General features: G+C 47.7%; 1 protein-coding gene across 3 annotated transcripts in view; it reads left to right on the top strand.

Moving 5' to 3' along the window:
• LOC118363424 (protocadherin-15-like) overlaps positions 1-20,601 on the top strand; it is a 318,783-nt gene that overhangs the window by 279,394 nt on the left and 18,788 nt on the right. For all 3 annotated transcript variants that reach the window (XM_052491888.1, XM_052491871.1, XM_052491880.1), the window contains exons 24-30: positions 1,391-1,500; positions 2,770-2,910; positions 6,116-6,243; positions 14,884-15,102; positions 15,907-15,995; positions 17,622-17,798; positions 18,635-18,853. In XM_052491888.1, the coding sequence (XP_052347848.1) occupies positions 1,391-1,500; positions 2,770-2,910; positions 6,116-6,243; positions 14,884-15,102; positions 15,907-15,995; positions 17,622-17,798; positions 18,635-18,853 (1,083 nt within the window). The remainder of the gene's footprint in view (positions 1-1,390; positions 1,501-2,769; positions 2,911-6,115; positions 6,244-14,883; positions 15,103-15,906; positions 15,996-17,621; positions 17,799-18,634; positions 18,854-20,601) is intronic.

Below are 20,601 nucleotides of genomic sequence, written 5' to 3'. Positions count from 1 at the left end.
TCCTCCGTCTATAATTTGCGTGTTTTTTCTTATTTTCTGTTCCAACTACAGTACATCAAATTAAATATTATTGGTTGCATTACTCACTTACACATATATCAGATAGCGCTTTAAGTCTGAGAAAAGCATAGTAAAACTCTGTTCCTCAAGGATCACAGTCCTGCTGTTGATTACTCCCCTCTCTCTCTCTCTCTCTCACTGTTGATTCTAATGGTTTTGAATTAGCCAGAAAGTTCACACATCTGTTTTCCCAAGATGAAGCGAGTTGCTGATGAAATGGCAAAATATGAAAACACAGTGTTTGTGGCCCTCAAGGACCTCAAGAGATTATGCACCCTTTCCCTCTGTGGTATTAGTATGATCAGCACTGTGGTATTGGAGTGTGGATTATACTGCAGTCTATATAGAGCTGGGAGAGATCATTAGCTAGCATGTGGCTTGGGAGAATGTGGATTATACTGCAGTCTATATAGAGCTGGGAGAGATCATTAGCTAGCATGTGGCTTGGGAGAATGTGGATTATACTGCAGTCTACATAGAGCTGGGAGAGATCATTAGCTAGCATGTGGCTTGGGAGAATGTGGATTATACTGCAGTCTATATAGAGCTGGGATCAGAGCTGGGAGAGATCAGTCTAGCTGGGAGCATGTGGCTTGGGAGAATGTGGATAAAAAAATGTATATATTGGGAGAGATAAGTAGGTCTCCATTAGTGTGTGAATGTGGATGTACTCATCTATGTGTCTGGGAGAGATCTCATCGGCATGTGTCTCAGATGTGGATCTGCATCTACTCTGGGAGTGATCTCATTAGCTAGTGTGTGTCTCATCTGTGTATCTCATCTATGTGTCGTGTGTGTGTGTGTGGGAGAGATGTGTGTGGCTTGGGAGAATGTGTGTGTGTGTCTCATCTATGTGTGGCTTGGGAGAATGTGGTGTACTCATCTATATAGGTGTGTCTCATATGTGTATCTCATCTACTCTGTGTGTGTGTCGTGTGTGTCTCATCTGTGTATCTCATCTATGTGTCGTGTGTGTGTGTCTCATCGTTGTGTCTCATCTATGTATCGTGTGTGTGTCTCATCGATGTGTCTCATATGTGTCTCTCATCTACTGTGTCGTCTGAGTCTCATCTATGTATCTCATCTATATGTCATGTGTGTGTCTTATCGTTGTGTCTCATCTATGTGTTGTGTGTGTGTCTCATCGATGTGTCTCATATGTGTGTCTCATCGATGTGTCTCATATGTGTCTCTCATCTATGTGTCGTTTGTGTCTCATCTGTGTGTCTCATCTATGTGTTGTGTGTGTGTCTCATCGATGTGTCTCATATCTACTGTGTTGTGTGTGTCTCATCTGTGTGTCTCATATACTGTGTGTGTTTTCTTCCAGATTTCCCCCTGTGAGTGAGAAGGCTAAGGTGGGGAAGCTAGTCGGTGTCATATTGGCTGCAGCTGTCAATCAAACGATTGTCTATTCCATAGCGGAGGGCAACGAGGGAGGTGAGTAGTAACAGACTAACCTACACTGTGCCTTTGACCTAGTTCCAGAGGTCATGTTGTAATTCTACACAGTGATAGTCCCAGTCTTTTATTCGGACACACTATAAACAACATGAAGTAGTAAGGACCCTCAGAGGTCACTCACAGAGCCATACATACTGCTGTATGTGTGTCTCATACGGCTCTATATACCTCTATGTGCTCATCTATACGCCTCTATACGCCTGTGTTTTCGCCAGATTTCCACCTCTATATGCAGTCTACAGAGCTGGGAGAGATCATTAGCTGTCATGTGGCTGGGAGAATGTAATATACCTCTTTACACCTCTATATACCTCTTTGAATGACAGCCTAGGAACACTGTGCTTTGTCAGCTCAGGGGTTTGAACTTGCAACCTTCCCAGTCTTTTAGTCCAACGCTATAAACACTAGGCTAAGGACCCTCAGAGGTCACCATATACATCTATATGGCTCTATATACTCTCTATGGCTCTATGCGCCTCTATATACCTCTATACGCCTCTATATACCGCTATACGCCTCTATATACATCTATATGGCTCTATACGGCTCTATACGCTTCTCTACGACTCTAAGCAGTTCTATATGGCTATATACGGCTCTGTACAGCTCTATATACATCTATATGGCTCTAGTCAGTCATCTGCCCACAGAGAGGCAGCACCCAAAGTGTGTGTGTATGTGTACGTGCCCCCGGTCATGACAGACTTACTGCCATGTAAAAGCACCCTGAGGGATGATTAGACCCGTCCATCCTCCCATCGTCCCTCACTGTGATTAAAACCTGGGCTCATGCCTCTCAGAGTGTGAAAAGATGAAATTGCATCCCCATACTGAGCCTCACATTCAACTACATCTGAAGCATTTAGTCATTTGGAAACAAAGGGAATTGGCTTCACTTTTAACTCTCATTAGATTCAATGAAGAAGCACCAGGAAGATTCATTGTTGTTAAATTCAAGGTTCATGGCGTACTGGGAGGACTTAATTGTAGGTCTGAAAATAAAGGGGAGCGAGATGAGTTCTAGCTATGCTCTTCGGTGCATTCCTGCTGTGCATGTGCATCAATTATGCCTTACACAAAATCAATGAGTGACTAAGTGATTCTCCAGTCTAGTGTCATTTCTTTCTGGTGTCGTGCCTCAACACGTGATGCCACACACAGTGGGATTTGGGGAGGTGAATAGACGTGTCATTCTACCCAGGGACGGATACAGTATTAAATGACTATGTTTTCATCGTCTTCTAGGTGTGTTCAGGCTCAACAACGACACCGGGGTGATCTCAACGGCCAAGCCCCTGGACTATGAGGCCAATGGCAGCTACAGCCTCAGAGTGGAGGCTGACTCCATGGGGTTGGCCGAGTCCAACCTCCGAGCGCCCTCCAAGAGTACGCCTGCCTATCATGCTTTAAAAGAAAATGCTTTTTACAACCTTAATTTGAGAAGGAGTAATTGAAATTCAAATGTTTGTTTCTGCTGTCTCTCTGTTTCTCTCACTTGTAACATAAATGTTTGTCTGGCATTTGCCTGTAAATTATTTCCCATCTTAGCTTTTTCCAAAATACTTAAAAGCATGCCTCATCCTTTCACAATATTTAGTTTAATCAAATTCATGCTGAGTTGCTGCGGAGGATGAGACATTTTGATTTAACAGTTACTGTTAAATGTGACAGATTTAAAAAATAATAAAATAAAATAAAAAACAGTCCTTTCTGGACAATCTCATCATGTCTCCGCAATATGCAGAAGCAATCATTCGAATCAATTTGATTACAATCGCGCTGTCATCCACTTATATCTAAATGCCAACTTCGTCGATTCTAGAATAAAAGGCTTGTAGAGATTTGGTCACTGCTGTATGTTCTTCCCAGATTAGAATTAGATTCAGCATGTTTTTCTCTATTCAACTAGATTGACTAATATACTGTACCCAGGCCACTCACTGTGTGTCATTCAAGCTGAGAGGGGGCTGAGAGGGGGCTGCAGCAAACATGACGAAGACACCCACTAGCAATAGATTAAGTCCTCGTTCCATTGAAGCAGGCCTGGCAGCTATATTTGAGATGTGGTGGAAGTTTCATCATGGGGGGGGGGGGGCTATTGATGTTGATGGATTCATTCCGCTGGAGGAGGAGGTAGCATGGTAAATGGCTGCAGAGAGTGGATGGGTACTCCCCACTGCGTTTGGCTATGGAGGTGACAACATCACTGTAATAGGAAGACCCTTGGTTGAATTGATTCGAGCCACAGCACTGATTATGCAGGGGGGAGGGGGACAAGCATGCAAAAAGTATAGGCCATTACCTACTTAAGAATAATACATATTTTAGAGCTTGCCAATGCATTTGCAGTCATATTATTATTATTACATTGTAAAATATGTGATTTGTGTGTCCATGAAAACTGTTTCACTCCATATGCACAAAATGTTAAGTAGATACACTGCATTTCTGAGATCTACACACAAAAACTGTCCGACAGCCAGATCCAGGATTAATACAGGGTTCAAATTCAATGTCTAATTTAACTGATTAATGCTTAATATATGATAGAACAACAACTTACACTGCCATAAATGCAAGGCCCGAAAAGGACATTTTATGTCACATGATTTTGGACAAACCCATCAAGACACCAACCATGAGAACAGTGGAGGCTGCTGAACAGAGCACATGGGAATGACATCAAACACCTGGAAACCATGTGATGTATTCCATTCCACTGATTCCGCTCCAGTTATTATCCTCACTGCTATCCTAGTTTATAGAAATACCCAGGTGTGTGTTGCAATGCAGCAGTAAGTACTCTCCTGCTGTTGCTCGTTTAGTGTTGTCATCAGCTGTAACTTTGGACATTCTGGCAGGGATAAACGAGAAAGGTGCTGACTCTACTGTCGTCCTAGTCGGTCCCCCTGGTCTGTCCCCATGGTCTGTACTCCTGGCATGTCGCCCTGGTCTGTCTTCCTGGTCTGTCCCCATGCTCTGTACTCCTGGCATGTCGCCCTGGTCTGTCTTCCCCTGGTCTGTCCCCATGCTCTGTACTCCTGGTCTGTCCCCCTGGCCTGTCCCCATGGGCTGTACTCCTGGTCTGTCCCTGGCCTGTCCCCATGCTCTGTACTCCTGGTCTGTCCCCCTGGCCTGTCCCCATGCTCTGTACTCCTGGTCTGTCCCCTGGCCTGTCCCCATGGGCTGTACTCCTGGCCTGTCGCCCTGGTCTGTCCCCTGGCCTGTCCCCATGGTCTGTACTCCTAGTCTGTCCCCATGGTCTATACTCCTAGTCTGTCCCCGTGGTCTATACTCCTAGTCTGTCCCCATGGTCTATACTCCTAGTCTGTCCCCATGGTCTGTACTCCTAGTCTGTCCCCATGGTCTATACTCCTAGTCTGTCCCCATGGTCTGTACTCCTAGTCTGTCCCCATGGTCTATACTCCTAGTCTGTCCCCATGGTATGTACTCCTAGTCTGTCCCCATGGTCTGTACTCCTAGTCTGTCCCCATGGTCTGTACTCCTAGTCTGTCCCCATGGTCTGTACTCCTAGTCTGTCCCCATGGTCTGTACTCCTAGTCTGTCCCCATGGTCTGTACTCCTAGTCTGTCCCCATGGTCTGTACTCCTAGTCTGTCCCCATGGTCTGTACTCCTAGTCTGTCCCCATGGTCTATACTCCTAGTCTGTCCCCATGGTATGTACTCCTAGTCTGTCCCCATGGTCTGTACTCCTAGTCTGTTCCCATGGTCTGTACTCCTAGTCTGTCCCCCTGGTTTGTCCCCATGGTCTGTACTCCTAGTCTGTACCCATGGTCTGTACTCCTAGTCTGTCCCCATGGTCTGTACTCCTAGTCTGTCCCCATGGTCTGTACTCCTAGTCTGTCCCCATGGTCTATACTCCTAGTCTGTCCCCATGGTCTGTACTCCTAGTCTGTCCCCATGGTCTGTACTCCTAGTCTGTCCCCATGGTCTGTACTCCTAGTCTGTCCTCCTGGTTTGTCCCCATGGTCTGTACTCCTAGTCTGTCCCCATGGTCTGTACTCCTGGCCTGCCGCTCTGGTCTGTCTTCCTGGTCTGTCCCCCTGGTCTGTCCCCATGGTCTGTACTCCTGGCCTGCCGCTCTGGTCTGTCTTCCTGGTCTGTCCCCCTGGTCTGTCCCCATGGTCTGTACTCCTAGTCTGTCCCCGTGGTCTGTCCCCATGGTCTGTACTCCTGGCCTGTCGCTCTGGTCTGTCTTCCTGGTCTGTCCCAGAGCATTTTGTCAGATGATGAGTTGAGCAGGGTCTGTGTTTTGTTTACCTCTGAATCAGAAGACTGACTATACCGGCACACTTTACAGTGACAAAACAAGGGTTATGACACACATGTTATTTGGTGGGTCCCTCTGTGTATTTGTAGCCCTTCAGGAATGACATTTTACTATGAGAAATGACAAACCGCAATGCAGTGCTGAGGTATTTTAGTCAAACATCTAACTCATTGTATTGACAGGGAAATGGATATGATGCACATTTGACTGTTTCGAGTTCTCATTTTCTATTCAATCCAAATGATATTCAGATTAGCCTTTGGGGTTATTTTTAATCATTTTTTTCTTTCTCCTCTGCAGCTAACACAGCGAGGGTGTTCATTGATGTTCTGGATGAGAATGATCACTCTCCTGTCTTTACCAAACCCTTGTACCTGGGAGGAGTGGCCGAGGACGCCAAGACATTCACTTCCGTACTACAAGTCCAGGTACCCCAAGCTCCTTTCTAACACAAAGTGGACAACTTCTAAATAGTGCGATTGGTGTCGACAATTTGTTATTTTTTTTAAATGTACATTTTCTATCAAACTGCGATCACTCCTCCTCACGATTGCAACCAGCCAAAATGTGTCCGGTTGAACGATTATCTATGTTTGCATTTGAAATGTTGATAATGCATGACCAGCTGGAGGATCAACCATCTCTTTCAGACACCTCTGACAAAACTTAGAATGCCCAGGCCGTAGAGACTCTCACATAAAATCTCTGACAAAACTTAGAATGCCCAGGCCGTAGAGACTCTCACATAAAATCTCTGACAAAACTTAGAATGCCCAGGAGGGTAGAGGCTCTCACATAAAGTCTCTGACAAAACTTAGAATGCCCAGGAGGGTAGAGACTCTCACATAAAATCTCGGACAATACTTAGAATGCCCAGGCTGTAGAGGCTCTCACATAAAATCTCTGACAAAACATAGAATGCCCAGGAGGGTAGAGACTCTCACATAAAATCTCGGACAATAATTAGAATGCCCAGGCCGTAAAGACTCTCATATAAAATCTCTGACTATACTTAGAATGCCCAGGCCGTAGAGACTCTCACATAAAATCTCTGACAAAACTTAGAATGCCCAGGAGGGTAGAGACTCTCACATAAAATCTCGGACAATACTTAGAATGCCCAGGCTGTAGAGGCTCTCACATAAAATCTCTGACAAAACTTAGAATGCCCAGGAGGGTAGAGACTCTCACATAAAATCTCGGACAATACTTAGAATGCCCAGGCCGTAGAGACTCTCACATAAAATCTCTGACAATACTTAGAATGCCCAGGCCGTAGAGGCTCTCATATAAAATCTCTGACAATACTTAGAATGCCCAGGCCGTAGAGACTCTCATATAAAATCTCTGACAATACTTAGAATGCCCAGGCCGTAGAGACTCTCATATAAAAATACTCTGAGACTCTCAAAAAATCTCTGAGAATGCCCAGGAGTAGAGGCTCTCATATAAAATCTCTGACAATACTTAGAATGCCCAGGCCGTAGAGACTCTCATATAAAATCTCTGACAATACTTAGAATGCCCAGGCCGTAGAGACTCTCATATAAAATCTCTGACAATACTTAGAATGTCCAGGCTGTAGAGGCTCTCATATAAAATCTCTGACAATACTTAGAATGCTAAGGCTGTAGAGGCTCTCACATAAAATCTCTGACAATACTTAGAATGTCCAGGCTGTAGAGGCTCTCACATAAAATCTCTGACAATACTTAGAATGCCCAGGCCGTAGAGGCTCTCACATAAAATCTCTGACAATACTTAGAATGCCCAGGCCGTAGAGACTCTCATATAAAATCTCTGACAATACTTAGAATGTCCAGGCTGTAGAGGCTCTCATATAAAATCTCTGACAATACTTAGAATGCTAAGGCTGTAGAGGCTCTCACATAAAATCTCTGACAATACTTAGAATGCCCAGGCCGTAGAGGCTCTCACATAAAATCTCTGACAATACTTAGAATGCCCAGGCTGTAGAGGCTCTCACATAAAATCTCTGACAATACTTAGAATGCCAGGCCGTAGAGGCTCTCTCATAAAATCTCTGACAATACTTAGAATGCCCAGGCTGTAGAGGCTCTCACATAAAATCTCTGACAATACTTAGAATGCTAAGGCTGTAGAGGCTCTCACATAAAATCTCTGACAATACTTAGAATGCTAAGGCTGTAGAGGCTCTCACATAAAATCTCTGACAATACTTAGAATGCTAAGGCTGTAGAGGCTCTCTCATAAAATCTCTGACAATACTTAGAATGTCCAGGCCGTAGCGGCTCTCACATAAAATCTCTGACAATACTTAGAATGCTAAGGCTGTAGAGGCTCTCACATAAAATCTCTGACAATACTTAGAATGTCCAGGCCGTAGCGGCTCTCACATAAAATCTCTGACAATACTTAGAATGCCCAGGCTGTAGAGGCTCTCTCATGAAATCTCTGACAATACTTAGAATGCTAAGGCTGTAGAGGCTCTCACATAAAATCTCCACACATCTGTCAATAGCATGCTGCAAAGTCCTGTGTGAAAGGGAATTATCCCCTGTGTGCACCAGGGCGTGTTGTTGTTAGTTTTTCGCACCATTGTTGCTAAAGCCACTGGGACACCTGTTGGGCGTGTGCTCAGACTGAGACTGAGACTGAGACTGTGTGTGTGTCATTTGCATCGTTGTTTCAGAATGATGAGCCGTAACAAGACTACTTTTTATTCAGATATGCATGCTGTTTTCTCTGGTGTTTGTCTGATGTTTGTGTCTCCATGCCGGTCTTTCTCCCTGTTTGTCTCCCTGCCTGTCTCCCTGCCTGTCTCCCTGCCTGTCTCCCTGCCGGTCTTTCTCCCTGTTTGTCTATATGCCTGTCTCCCTGCCTGTCTCCCTGCCGGTCTTTCTCCCTGTTTGTCTATATGCCTGTCTCCCTGCCTGTCTCCCTGCCGGTCTTTCTCCCTGTTTGTCTATATGCCTGTCTCCCTGCCTGTCTCCCTGCCTGTTTCCCTGCCGGTCTTTCTCCCTGTTTGTCTCCCTGCCTGTCTCCCTGCCTGTCTCCCTGCCTGTCTCCCTGCCTGTCTCCCTGCCGGTCTTTCTTCCTGTTTGTCTATATGCCTGTCTCCCTGCCTGTCTCCCTGCCGGTCTTTCTCCCTGTTTGTCTATATGCCTGTCTCCCTGCCTGTCTCCCTGCCTGTTTCCCTGCTGGTCTTTCTCCCCACATTTATGTTTGTCTCCCTGCCTGTTTCCCTGCTGGTCTTTCTCCCTGTTTGTCTCCCTGCCTGTTTCCCTGCCGGTCTTTCTCCCTGTTTGTCTATATGCCTGTCTCCCTGCCTGTCTCCCTGCCTGTCTCCCTGCCTGTTTCCCTGCTGGTCTTTCTCCCTGTTTGTCTATATGCCTGTCTCCCTGCCTGTTTCCCTGCTGGTCTTTCTCCCTGTTTGTCTATATGCCTGTCTCCCTGCCTGTTTCCCTGCTGGTCTTTCTCCCTGTTTGTCTATATGCCTGTCTCCCTGCCTGTTTCCCTGCTGGTCTTTCTCCCTGTTTGTCTATATGCCTGTCTCCCTGCCTGTTTCCCTGCTGGTCTTTCTCCCTGTTTGTCTATATGCCTGTCTCCCTGCCTGTCTCCCTGCCTGTTTCCCTGCTGGTCTTTCTCCCTGTTTGTCTATATGCCTGTCTCCCTGCCTGTTTCCCTGCTGGTCTTTCTCCCTGTTTGTCTATATGCCTGTCTCCCTGCCTGTTTCCCTGCCTGTTTCCCTGCTGGTCTTTCTCCCTGTTTGTCTATATGCCTGTCTCCCTGCCTGTCTCCCTGCCTGTTTCCCTGCTGGTCTTTCTCCCTGTTTGTCTATATGCCTGTCTCCCTGCCTGTTTCCCTGCTGGTCTTTCTCCCTGTTTGTCTATATGCCTGTCTCCCTGCCTGTCTCCCTGCCTGTTTCCCTGCTGGTCTTTCTCCCTGTTTGTCTATATGCCTGTCTCCCTGCCTGTTTCCCTGCTGGTCTTTCTCCCTGTTTGTCTATATGCCTGTCTCCCTGCCTGTTTCCCTGCTGGTCTTTCTCCCTGTTTGTCTATATGCCTGTCTCCCTGCCTGTTTCCCTGCCGGTCTTTCTCCCTGTTTGTCTATATGCCTGTCTCCCTGCCTGTCTCCCTGCCTGTCACCCTGCCTGTTTCCCTGCCGGTCTTTCTCCCTGTTTGTCTCCCTGCCTGTCTCCCTGCCTGTCTCCCTGTCTGTTTCCCTGCTGGTCTTTCTCCCTGTTTGTGTCTGTATGCCTGTCTCCCCTGCCTGTCTCCCTGCCTGTTTCCCTGCCGGTCTTTCTCCCTGTTTGTCTATATGCCTGTCTCCCTGCCTGTTTCCCTGCCGGTCTTTCTCCCTGTTTGTCTATATGCCTGTCTCCCTGCCTGTTTCCCTGCTGGTCTTTCTCCCTGTTTGTCTATATGCCTGTCTCCCTGCCTGTTTCCCTGCTGGTCTTTCTCCCTGTTTGTCTATATGCCTGTCTCCCTGCCTGTTTCCCTGCCGGTCTTTCTCCCTGTTTGTCTCCCTGCCTGTCTCCCTGCCTGTCTCCCTGCCTGTTTCCCTGCTGGTCTTTCTCCCTGTTTGTCTATATGCCTGTCTCCCTGCCTGTCTCCCTGCCTGTTTCCCTGCTGGTCTTTCTCCCTGTTTGTCTATATGCCTGTCTCCCTGCCTGTTTCCCTGCTGGTCTTTCTCCCTGTTTGTCTATATGCCTGTCTCCCTGCCTGTCTCCCTGCCTGTTTCCCTGCTGGTCTTTCTCCCTGTTTGTCTATATGCCTGTCTCCCTGCCGGTCTTTCTCCCTGTTTGTCTATATGCCTGTCTCCCTGCCGGTCTTTCTCCCTGTTTGTCTATATGCCTGTCTCCCTGCCTGTCTCCCTGCCTGTTTCCCTGCTGGTCTTTCTCCCTGTTTGTCTATATGCCTGTCTCCCTGCCTGTTTCCCTGCTGGTCTTTCTCCCTGTTTGTCTATATGCCTGTCTCCCTGCCTGTCTCCCTGCCTGTTTCCCTGCTGGTCTTTCTCCCTGTTTGTCTATATGCCTGTCTCCCTGCCTGTCTCCCTGCCTGTTTCCCTGCTGGTCTTTCTCCCTGTTTGTCTATATGCCTGTCTCCCTGCCTGTTTCCCTGCTGGTCTTTCTCCCTGTTTGTCTATATGCCTGTCTCCCTGCCTGTTTCCCTGCTGGTCTTTCTCCCTGTTTGTCTATATGCCTGTCTCCCTGCCTGTCTCCCTGCCTGTTTCCCTGCTGGTCTTTCTCCCTGTTTGTCTATATGCCTGTCTCCCTGCCTGTCTCCCTGCCTGTTTCCCTGCCTGTTTCCCTGCCTGTCTTTCTCCCTGTTTGTCTATATGCCTGTCTCCCTGCCTGTCTCCCTGCCTGTTTCCCTGCTGGTCTTTCTCCCTGTTTGTCTATATGCCTGTCTCCCTGCCTGTTTCCCTGCTGGTCTGCCTGTTTGTCTATATGCTGGTCTTTTTCCCTGTTTGTCTATATGCCTGTCTCCTGCCTGTCTCCCTGCCTGTTTCCCTGCTGGTCTTTCTCCCTGTTTGTCTATATGCCTGTCTCCCTGCCTGTCTCCCTGCTGGTCTTTCTCCCTGTTTGTCTATATGCCTGTCTCCCTGCCTGTTTCCCTGCTGGTCTTTCTCCCTGTTTGTCTATATGCCTGTCTCCCTGCCTGTCTCCCTGCCTGTTTCCCTGCCGGTCTTTCTCCCTGTTTGTCTATATGCCTGTCTCCCTGCCTGTTTCCCTGCTGGTCTTTCTCCCTGTTTGTCTATATGCCTGTCTCCCTGCCTGTCTCCCTGCCTGTTTCCCTGCCGGTCTTTCTCCCTGTTTGTCTATATGCCTGTCTCCCTGCCTGTTTCCCTGCTGGTCTTTCTCCCTGTTTGTCTATATGCCTGTCTCCCTGCCTGTTTCCCTGCTGGTCTTTCTCCCTGTTTGTCTATATGCCTGTCTCCCTGCCTGTCTCCCTGCCTGTTTCCCTGCCTGTTTCCCTGCCTGTCTTTCTCCCTGTTTGTCTATATGCCTGTCTCCCTGCCTGTTTCCCTGCTGGTCTTTCTCCCTGTTTGTCTATATGCCTGTCTCCCTGCCTGTCTCCCTGCCTGTTTCCCTGCTGGTCTTTCTCCCTGTTTGTCTATATGCCTGTCTCCCTGCCTGTTTCCCTGCTGGTCTTTCTCCCTGTTTGTCTATATGCCTGTCTCCCTGCCTGTTTCCCTGCTGGTCTTTATCCCTGCCTGTCTTTCTCCCTGTCGGTCTGTCTCCCTGCTGGTCTGTCTCGTGGTCTGTCTACCTGCCTGTATCCTTGTATGTCTCCCTGCCGGCCTGTCTCCCTGCCGGCCTGTCTACCTGTCTGTCTACCTGCCTGTCTTCCTGTCTCCCTGTCTGTGTATTTGTCTGTCTCCCTGCCTGCCTGCCTTCATCTTTCCATCTGTCTGCGTCTGAGTATGCACCTACCATGTCTGTGTGCAGGTGAAGTGGGCATCATTTGACATTTGAGTAATTTAGCAGACGCTCTTATCTAGAGACACTTACAGTTAGTGCATTCATCTTAACATAGCTAGGTGGGACAACCACATATCACGGGTACAATAAGTACACTTTTCCTCAATAAAGTAGCTATCGGGGGGTGTCAAGTGCAAGTGTTGATTCAGGAGTGAGGAGGGGGGTTGTTGCTCCCTTCAACTGTTGTTGCTCCACTTGACTGTTGTTGCTCCCTTCGACTGTTGTTGCTCCCTTCGACTGTTGTTGCTCCCTTCGACTGTTGTTGCTCCATTCGACTGTTGTTGCTCCATTCGACTGTTGTTGCTCCCTTCGACTGTTGTTGCTCCATTCGACTGTTGTTGCTCCATTCGACTGTTGTTGCTCCCTTCGACTGTTGTTGCTCCCTTCGACTGTTGTTGCTCCCTTCGACTGTTGTTGGTCCATTCGACTGTTGTTGCTCCCTTCGACTGTTGTTGCTCCATTCGACTGTTGTTGCGCCCTTCGACTGTTGCGCTATTCGACTGTTGTTGCTCCATTCGACTGTTGTTGCTCCCTTCGACTGTTGTTGCTCCCTTCGACTGTTGTTGCTCCATTCGACTGTTGTTGCTCCCTTCGACTGTTGTTGCTCCCTTCGACTGTTGTTGCTCCCTTCGACTGTTGTTGCTCCCTTCGACTGTTGTTGCTCCATTTGAATGTTGTTTCTCCCTTCGACTGTTGTTGCTCCATTCGACTGTTTTTGCTCCATTCGACTGTTGTTGCTCCACTCGACTGTTGTTGCTCCACTCGACTGTTGTTGCTCCACTCGACTGTTGTTGCTCCACTCGACTGTTGTTGCTCCACTCGACTGTTGTTGCTCCACTCGACTGTTGTTGCTCCACTTCGGCTGTTGTTGCTCCACTCGGCTGTTGTTGCTCCACTTGACTGTTGTTGCTCCACTCGACTGTTGTTGCTCCACTCAACTGTTGTTGCTCCACTCGACTGTTGTTGCTCCCTTCGGCTGTTGTTGCTCCACTCGACTGTTGTTGCTCCACTCGGCTGTTGTTGCTCCACTCGGCTGTTGTTGCTCCACTCGACTGTTGTTGTTCCACTCGACTGTTGTTGCTCCACTCGGCTGTTGTTGCTCCACTCGACTGTTGTTGCTCCACTCGACTGTTGTTGCTCCACTCGACTGTTGTTGCTCCACTCGACTGTTGTTGCTCCCTTCGACTGTTGTGGCTCCAATCGACTGTTGTGGCTCCAATTGACTGTTGCTCCCTTCGACTGTTGTTGCTGGCTAGTGTAGAACACAGTCACAAACGGGTTTGTCAGGAGCCTCAAAAGAGAAGAGACCAGGAAGTAATGGAATTACTGGGTCAAAGAGCTCCTGAACTGACATACTGTACCCACTGGTTCCAACTCCTAATGGTAACATTCAACCTCCCAGGTGTTTCACACACAGTCAGGGTCAGTATCTTCGTCTTTAGTATTCATACCTATTCCCTGTTGCTTTACTAATCGGACATTCATAGCAGATCTGAATATGGATCTCTGTAAAAGCTGCTAGGCATCCCCAAGATTAGACAAATCTACTTTTAAATCCTTCTTTAAATAGTTTTGTTAGAAAGAGGGAATTTAAACCCTGATGGAGTGGTGGCCAAACCTGAATAAAGGGTAGAATGGAGGGAGGGAGGGACAGAAGTGATGTTTGCTACTCTGTCACAGAGGAGAGTTGCCACTGCAGAAATAAAGAATAACTTGTCTTCTGAGTGACACACGTTGTCTGTGATTGATCTCATAATTAGTATATTTGAACACAAAACAAGTCACTCTTGACGGAATGTGTTTGTGTTCCTGTACAGATAGGAAAACAAAGAGGAATCTCTGCAAAGAACAAATCCAATTTCGCAGCAAATCAGCCTCAAATCAGAACCACAGATTCTAAAAAGTCAGGGTTGCTTTCATAACACAGTCAAATGCTGTCCTCTCTCTCTGCTTGCTTGGTGCAGTCTTTGTGCCACATTTTCACACTGCATTCATACACTGGTATCCTTTTTCCTGGTCTGGTCTCACCATTAACTAACCCAGGGGGTGGATTATTTTATCAGTGAACCTTTACCTATACAGTATACGGTATAGTATAGTGTGAGACACAAATGAGTTGCAGAATATTGAAAATATCTCATTAGTGTGAATGACTCCAGCTGGGCAGGGTACAGCGCTGTCTCTGCTCCTTAACACTCAGTCTCAGTCGTAAAAAACAAAAGAGGTCTAATAAATCAACTTCACTGCAGAGCAACAAGGCAACCGGTGAAGTCAGCTGTGTCCCTGTTAAAGAGAGTGGCTCGCGGCTCGAAGACTCCACCTACAGCAAGAATGGAGAACTACAACCACTTCAAAACAATAAAACAAATATGTGCCCTTTGTATTTTCAAGGGATGAGCTGATTGGGATCTTGATGTTGAATTGTTGTTGTGGTTGTTGACGCTGCTGTGTTTGAACCTCTTGAATGCTTTGTGTGTGTGTGTGTGTGTGTGTGTGTGTGTGTGTGTGTGTGTGTGTGTGTGTGTGTGTGTGTGTGTGTGTGTGTGTGTGTGTGTCCTGTGTGTCTGTGTTTGTTCCTGTGTCTGTGTGTGTGTCTCAGGCCCTGGACAAGGACACAGGGAATTACAGCTCCATGCAGTACAGGCTCGTTATCCCTCCCACCACCAACGGCAAGGACGGCTTTGTCATCGAGCCCTACACTGGTGTCATCAAGACTGCCATTATGTACAGGAACATGCGCCGGTCTTACTTCAAGTTCGAAGTGGTCGCCACTGACAATTACGGCCAGGGGGGATTGAGCAACAAGGCAGAGGTGGTGGTGAGTGTTTGTCCTGTTCCCGTATAATGAAATGGAGATTCCCATTCTAGTAACTGTAGTTCTATGTGCTGTGCGTTTCCCTCCGTGAAAAGCCATTGGTCTGGTCTCTTGTTCAATGCTAAGTTCAAGTTCCATCAGTCCTGCCTAGTTTTCCTGCCTAGTTTTCCATGCCAGCGATGAACAGTTCTAGCTTATGGACCTTTAAGTATGTCAATATCCACAATACTTCCACTCCCCAGGTTTACACTGGCGGTACATACCCCTCCTCTCCTCCCAAAATACACATTCAAAGCTTCCCATAGGAATTGCATTTGTAAAAAGACACGGTAGTGATACTCCAGCTAATCAATGATCTGTGTCTGGTGGCATCCTTGTGGTAGATAGTATAGGCTAGCTATCCCTGAGAGAGTAGATGAATGTGTGTTCCTTCCGTGCTGGCTGCTTCCCAGTTTGTTGCAAATTGAACTGTCCCAGGGCATATGGGGACCATTGATTATACATTACAGCCTTGTGCTGCCTATTCCTCCCTTTGCCCTTAATGAAATAAGGGGCTGGCTGGGTCAGAGCCTTGCCTGAACGAGAGGAGCCACGCTGGGGCTAAATTAATCTAATTCCAACGGGAAGCTTCATTTCATGGGGACTGTATAAAGGGACCTTCCTGCCAAACTACAGGGCGAGTTCCTGTTGTGGTTTAGCCTGCTGTCTAAAATGAAAGCTCATTTTGTAGAAGTTAGGGAGGAGAGGGGAATAGATACTGGTTTTGTGTCTGCCGCATTGATCATCTGATTGAACCCTGTTTCCCAGGTATCCGTGGTGAATCTGCTGGATATGCAGGTGGTGGTGTCCAACGTTGCTCCTACAGTGGTGGAACAGAACAAGGACAAGCTCCTCGGGTAACGTAGAAGATATCTAATCTATTGTAATTCACTTAAGAAGGATATTGCGTCCGTCTTTTAACATTCGAGTCGCGACTATGCTCATAGTCTCCTAAACTTCATATGCAAGTGACTCATTTTAGCAACACTTGCATTTGGCCCTTTCCCAGGCGTGCAGGTGTTTGAGGGGGCTGCATGATTCAGAGTTGATTTGATCGTCGCCTTCTACCGAGATGAAAAGGTGTCCCACTGTGTGACGGCTGCTCAAATGAAAGTGTCAGGCAACGCGAGCCTTCCTTCAGTTTCCATTCGAGGCTCTCCCTACCTGCCTCCTCAGGTCTATCGGAGCTCTGTCATACACTTCAGACAGCCACTCCCCAATGGTTCCCGTCTTGTCTTGAGCTTACTTCTTAGCCATTGGCATTGTTATCATCAGTAGGAGTCTAACTTCTCTCTGAATCTAAATTGCAAAAGAGGAAAAGTGCCAGTGGCTCTATAGCTGTCTCCTGTTCCTCTGAGGTGGGGGCGTGTGTGTGTGTGTGTGTGTGTGTGTGTGTGTGTGTGTGTGTGTGTGTGTGTGTGTGTGTGTGTGTGTGTGTGTGTGTGTGTGTGTGTGTGTGTGTGTGTGTGTGTGTGTGTGTGTGTGTGTGTGTGTGTGTGTGTGTGTGTGTGTGAATTCCGGCACATGTGTGTGACCTTGCGTGTATTAGCTGTGCTGCTACTATACCTGTCCGTCACCCAACGTATCCTCCTACTGACAATCAACCAGTATCAGTTCTCCTGATGGACTTCCTCTGACTGGGTGTCATCCTAAGGTCTCTCCACCTTCTCTCCCAGGGCTACGGCCCCAGCTGTGGAGCCACCTAGTTCATCAGTGTTTTCCCACTCCCAAGGGGAGAGACATCCATCTGGTCTCAGTGCTGTCATGCCGTCCTCTTTGGCGTTTCCCAGGTAATTGGCTCAACACCTACTGTGTCTTTCCTCAGAGGGCTGCAGAGGCCCATCGCCAGATGAGGGTTGTGTCTGAAAGGGAACACTATTTCCAATATAGTGCACTACTTTTGACCAGAACCCTATTCGGGTATAGGGCGTGGTGCACTTTATTGTGAACAGGGTACCATTTCAGATGCACACAAGGATATTTTCTTTGAACTGGTACTATTGTAGACACTTCGATTTTGGAGACGGAGCACCATATTTGGCTTTGCATTGCAATCCAAAACCAGTCTTGATACACACTGTTGAGCGTGAAAAACCCAGCAGCGTTGCCGTTCTTGACACACTTAACCGGTGCGCCCGGAACCTACTACCATACCCCATTCAAAGGCACTTAAATCTTTTGTCTTGTCTATTCACCCTCTGAATGGCACACATACACAGTCCATGTCTCAATTGTCTTGAGAATTAGAAATCCTTCTTTAACCCGTCTCCTCCCCTTCATCTACACTGATTGAAGTAGATTTACTAAGTGACACCAATAAGGGATCACAGCTTTCACCTGGATTCACCCGGTCATTCTATGTCATGGAAAGAGCATAACGTTTTGCACCCAGTGTAAATCACCATTGAACATTTCCCCCTAGATCCTGCTATCACCTCGTTTCTCTACAAATCCACTGATGCTTGCTTCCTCTTCCTCTGCAGGGTCCTGGAGCGCTATGTGCAGGACCAGATTCCAGGGGCCAAAGTGGTGGTGGAGTCCATAGGACCGCGACGGTTTGGCGACGGCTTCGAGCAAGAGGACTACTCCAAGTCAGACCTGATGGTGTATGCTGTTGACCCTCTGACCAACAGGGCCATTTCACGCCAAGAGCTGTTCAAGTGAGAAGAAAGTCACTACGGTGGCCCTGAGGGACAAAACAGTTTATAACTAAAGTGATTGCCCCTTAGGACCACCCTCTGTCGTATCTAGATACGCCATCCCTGTGGAGCAGGTGTTTACCCAGTGACAGACAGAGGGGGGATGTCACCACTCACCAGAGTTGTTTTGTTCCCTGTCACCCTACAGTCAGGCCCTCATTAGAGAGCCAAACGCATGCCCTCGTACGACAGCAGCCCCGGTTCTGCCATTCAACTGGCTGACAACCGGCTGAGCCACCGCTCTGTACTGCTCCCTACATACTCTGCACAGCAGGCTCAGTGGTCATCTAGCCACCCTCTGCCTCTTTCAGCTCCACAGAGTGACAAATGGACCTAGTGAACAATGGCAACATAATTGTGAAGCAGTGTGTACCCACACCTGTCATTTATGCTTCCGGCCATTACAGGGAGTAGAGTGTTGCACTGTTTGCTCTTAGATGTAACTGATGGATATATCATAATGATTTTCTCTTGCACATAATTGGTATATGACTGGAGACATTTGTTTTTTCCTGAACACTTAACTATAACTAAGGCCTGGTCAGGTGACCAGGAAAAACTCCAGGCCCTCTGACTGATGGTGATGATGATGATGATGGTGTTGATGATGATGATTATAATGATGATGGTGGTGATGATGATAGTGATGGTGATGATGATGATGGTGATGATGATAGTGATGGTGATGATGATGGTGATAGTGATGATGATAATGATGGTGGTGGTAATAATAATGATGTAATAGTGATGATGATGATGATGACCATGTGCATGTAATCTGTCTGTTTCCATCCAAGGTTTCTGGACGGGAAGCTGCTGGACATCAACAAGGAGTTCCAGCCGTACCTGGGCCGAGGAGGGAGGATCCTGGAGATACGCTCCCCTGACGTGGTGACCAGCGTGAAGAAGGCCATGCAGACCGTGGGCTACACAGAGGGGGCGCTGCTCGCCCTCGCCGTCATCATCATCCTCTGCTGCATCCCCGCCATCCTCATCGTCATCATCACCTACAGGCAGTGTGTAGAAAAAACAGTTCAAAGTTCAAATGCTGTATTGAAAGTACATTTTGGGTCAAATGGGAATTGGTCTTGGGGAATGTGAGTATGAATAGGCCACAAGGCACAAGTACTGGTGCAGACAGACACAAGGGTGTAGACAGACACAGAGGTGCCAGATAGGCACAGAGGTGCCAGATAGGCACAGAGGTGCAGACAGGCACAGAGGTGCAGACAGCACATTACCTGCTTTCCAGCCCTCAGAAGCTGTCCCTAATGCCCATCGTTTTAGGAGGAAACAAGCTTTCTCTCCGCAATTCACCATGGAAACGCCTTTGAGAGCCGGCATAATCGTCTATTTATACAGCGTGAAAGCACATTAATTAATGTCAGAGCAGATAAACACTGCAGACTGATTGTTGCGGTTTGGGGGAGATTTTCTCCCTCTGCTCTGAGCCTGCGAACCAAACCGAGCAGCAAATGGCTAGACTGATAGCCATCGCGATTTCAGGGCTAGAGTGACAGCCATCGCGATTTCAGGGCGAGACTGAAGGCCATCACGATTTCAGGGCTAGACTGACAGCCGTCACGATTTCAGGGCTAGACTGACAGCCGTCACGATTTTGGGGCTAGACTGACAGCCGTCACGATTTCAGAGCTAGACTGACAGCCGTCACGATTTCAGAGCTAGACTGACAGCCGTCACGATTTCAGGGCTAGACTGACAGCCGTCACGATTTCAGGGCTAGACTGACAGCCGTCACGATTTCGGGGCTAGACTGACAGCCGTCACGATTTCGGGGCTAGACTGACAGCCGTCACGATTACAGGGCTAGACTGACAGCCGTCACAATTTCGGGGATAGACTGACAGCCGTCACGATTTCAGGGCTAGACTGACAGCCGTCACGATTTTGGGGCTAGACTGACAGCCGTCACGATTTCAGAGCTAGACTGACAGCCGTCACGATTTCAGAGCTAGACTGACAGCCGTCACGATTTCAGGGCTAGACTGACAGCCGTCACGATTTCAGGGCTAGACTGACAGCCGTGACGATTTCGGGGCTAGACTGACAGCCGTCACGATTTCAGAGCTAGACTGACAGCCGTCACGATTTCAGGGCTAGACTGACAGCCGTCACGATTTCAGAGCTAGACTGACAGCCGTCACGATTTCAGGGCTAGACTGACAGCCGTCACGATTTCAGGGCTAGACTGACAGCCGTCACGATTTCAGGGCTAGACTGACAGCCGTGACGATTTCAGGGCTAGACTGACAGCCGTGACGATTTCAGGGCTAGACTGACAGCCGTCACGATTTCAGGGCTAGACTGACAGCCGTGACGATTTCAGGGCTAGACATGAAACAGATGAGAAAATAATTGTGTGTCATCTTCATCAGTGACTCAGCTTCAGGAAAGTGGCTTAATCTACAGAGAATTCTTTCAATTTCTCTCTTTTTGTATTAAAAGACAATGATTGTAAGAAGCATTGTGTCTGTAATTTGCCCCTCGCTATTACCAACATCCTTCTCTTTCTTTCTCCTCTTTCTTCCATTGTCAACAGATTCAAAGAGTGAGTATTAAAATCATCAAATCCAATTTTATTGGTCGCATATACATATTTAGCAGATGTTATCGCAGGTGTAGCTAAATGCTAATGTTCCTAGCTGCAACAGTGCAGTAATATCTAACAATACACACAAATCCCAAATATAGAAATATTAGAAGGAGCAACCTCCCACACACCCCTGTGCGCGCCACATGTTTC

Source organism: Oncorhynchus keta, chromosome 3, assembly GCF_023373465.1.
Source record: "Oncorhynchus keta strain PuntledgeMale-10-30-2019 chromosome 3, Oket_V2, whole genome shotgun sequence".
Lineage (NCBI taxonomy): Eukaryota > Metazoa > Chordata > Actinopteri > Salmoniformes > Salmonidae > Oncorhynchus > Oncorhynchus keta.
This window is presented reverse-complemented; position numbering and strand designations above follow the sequence as displayed.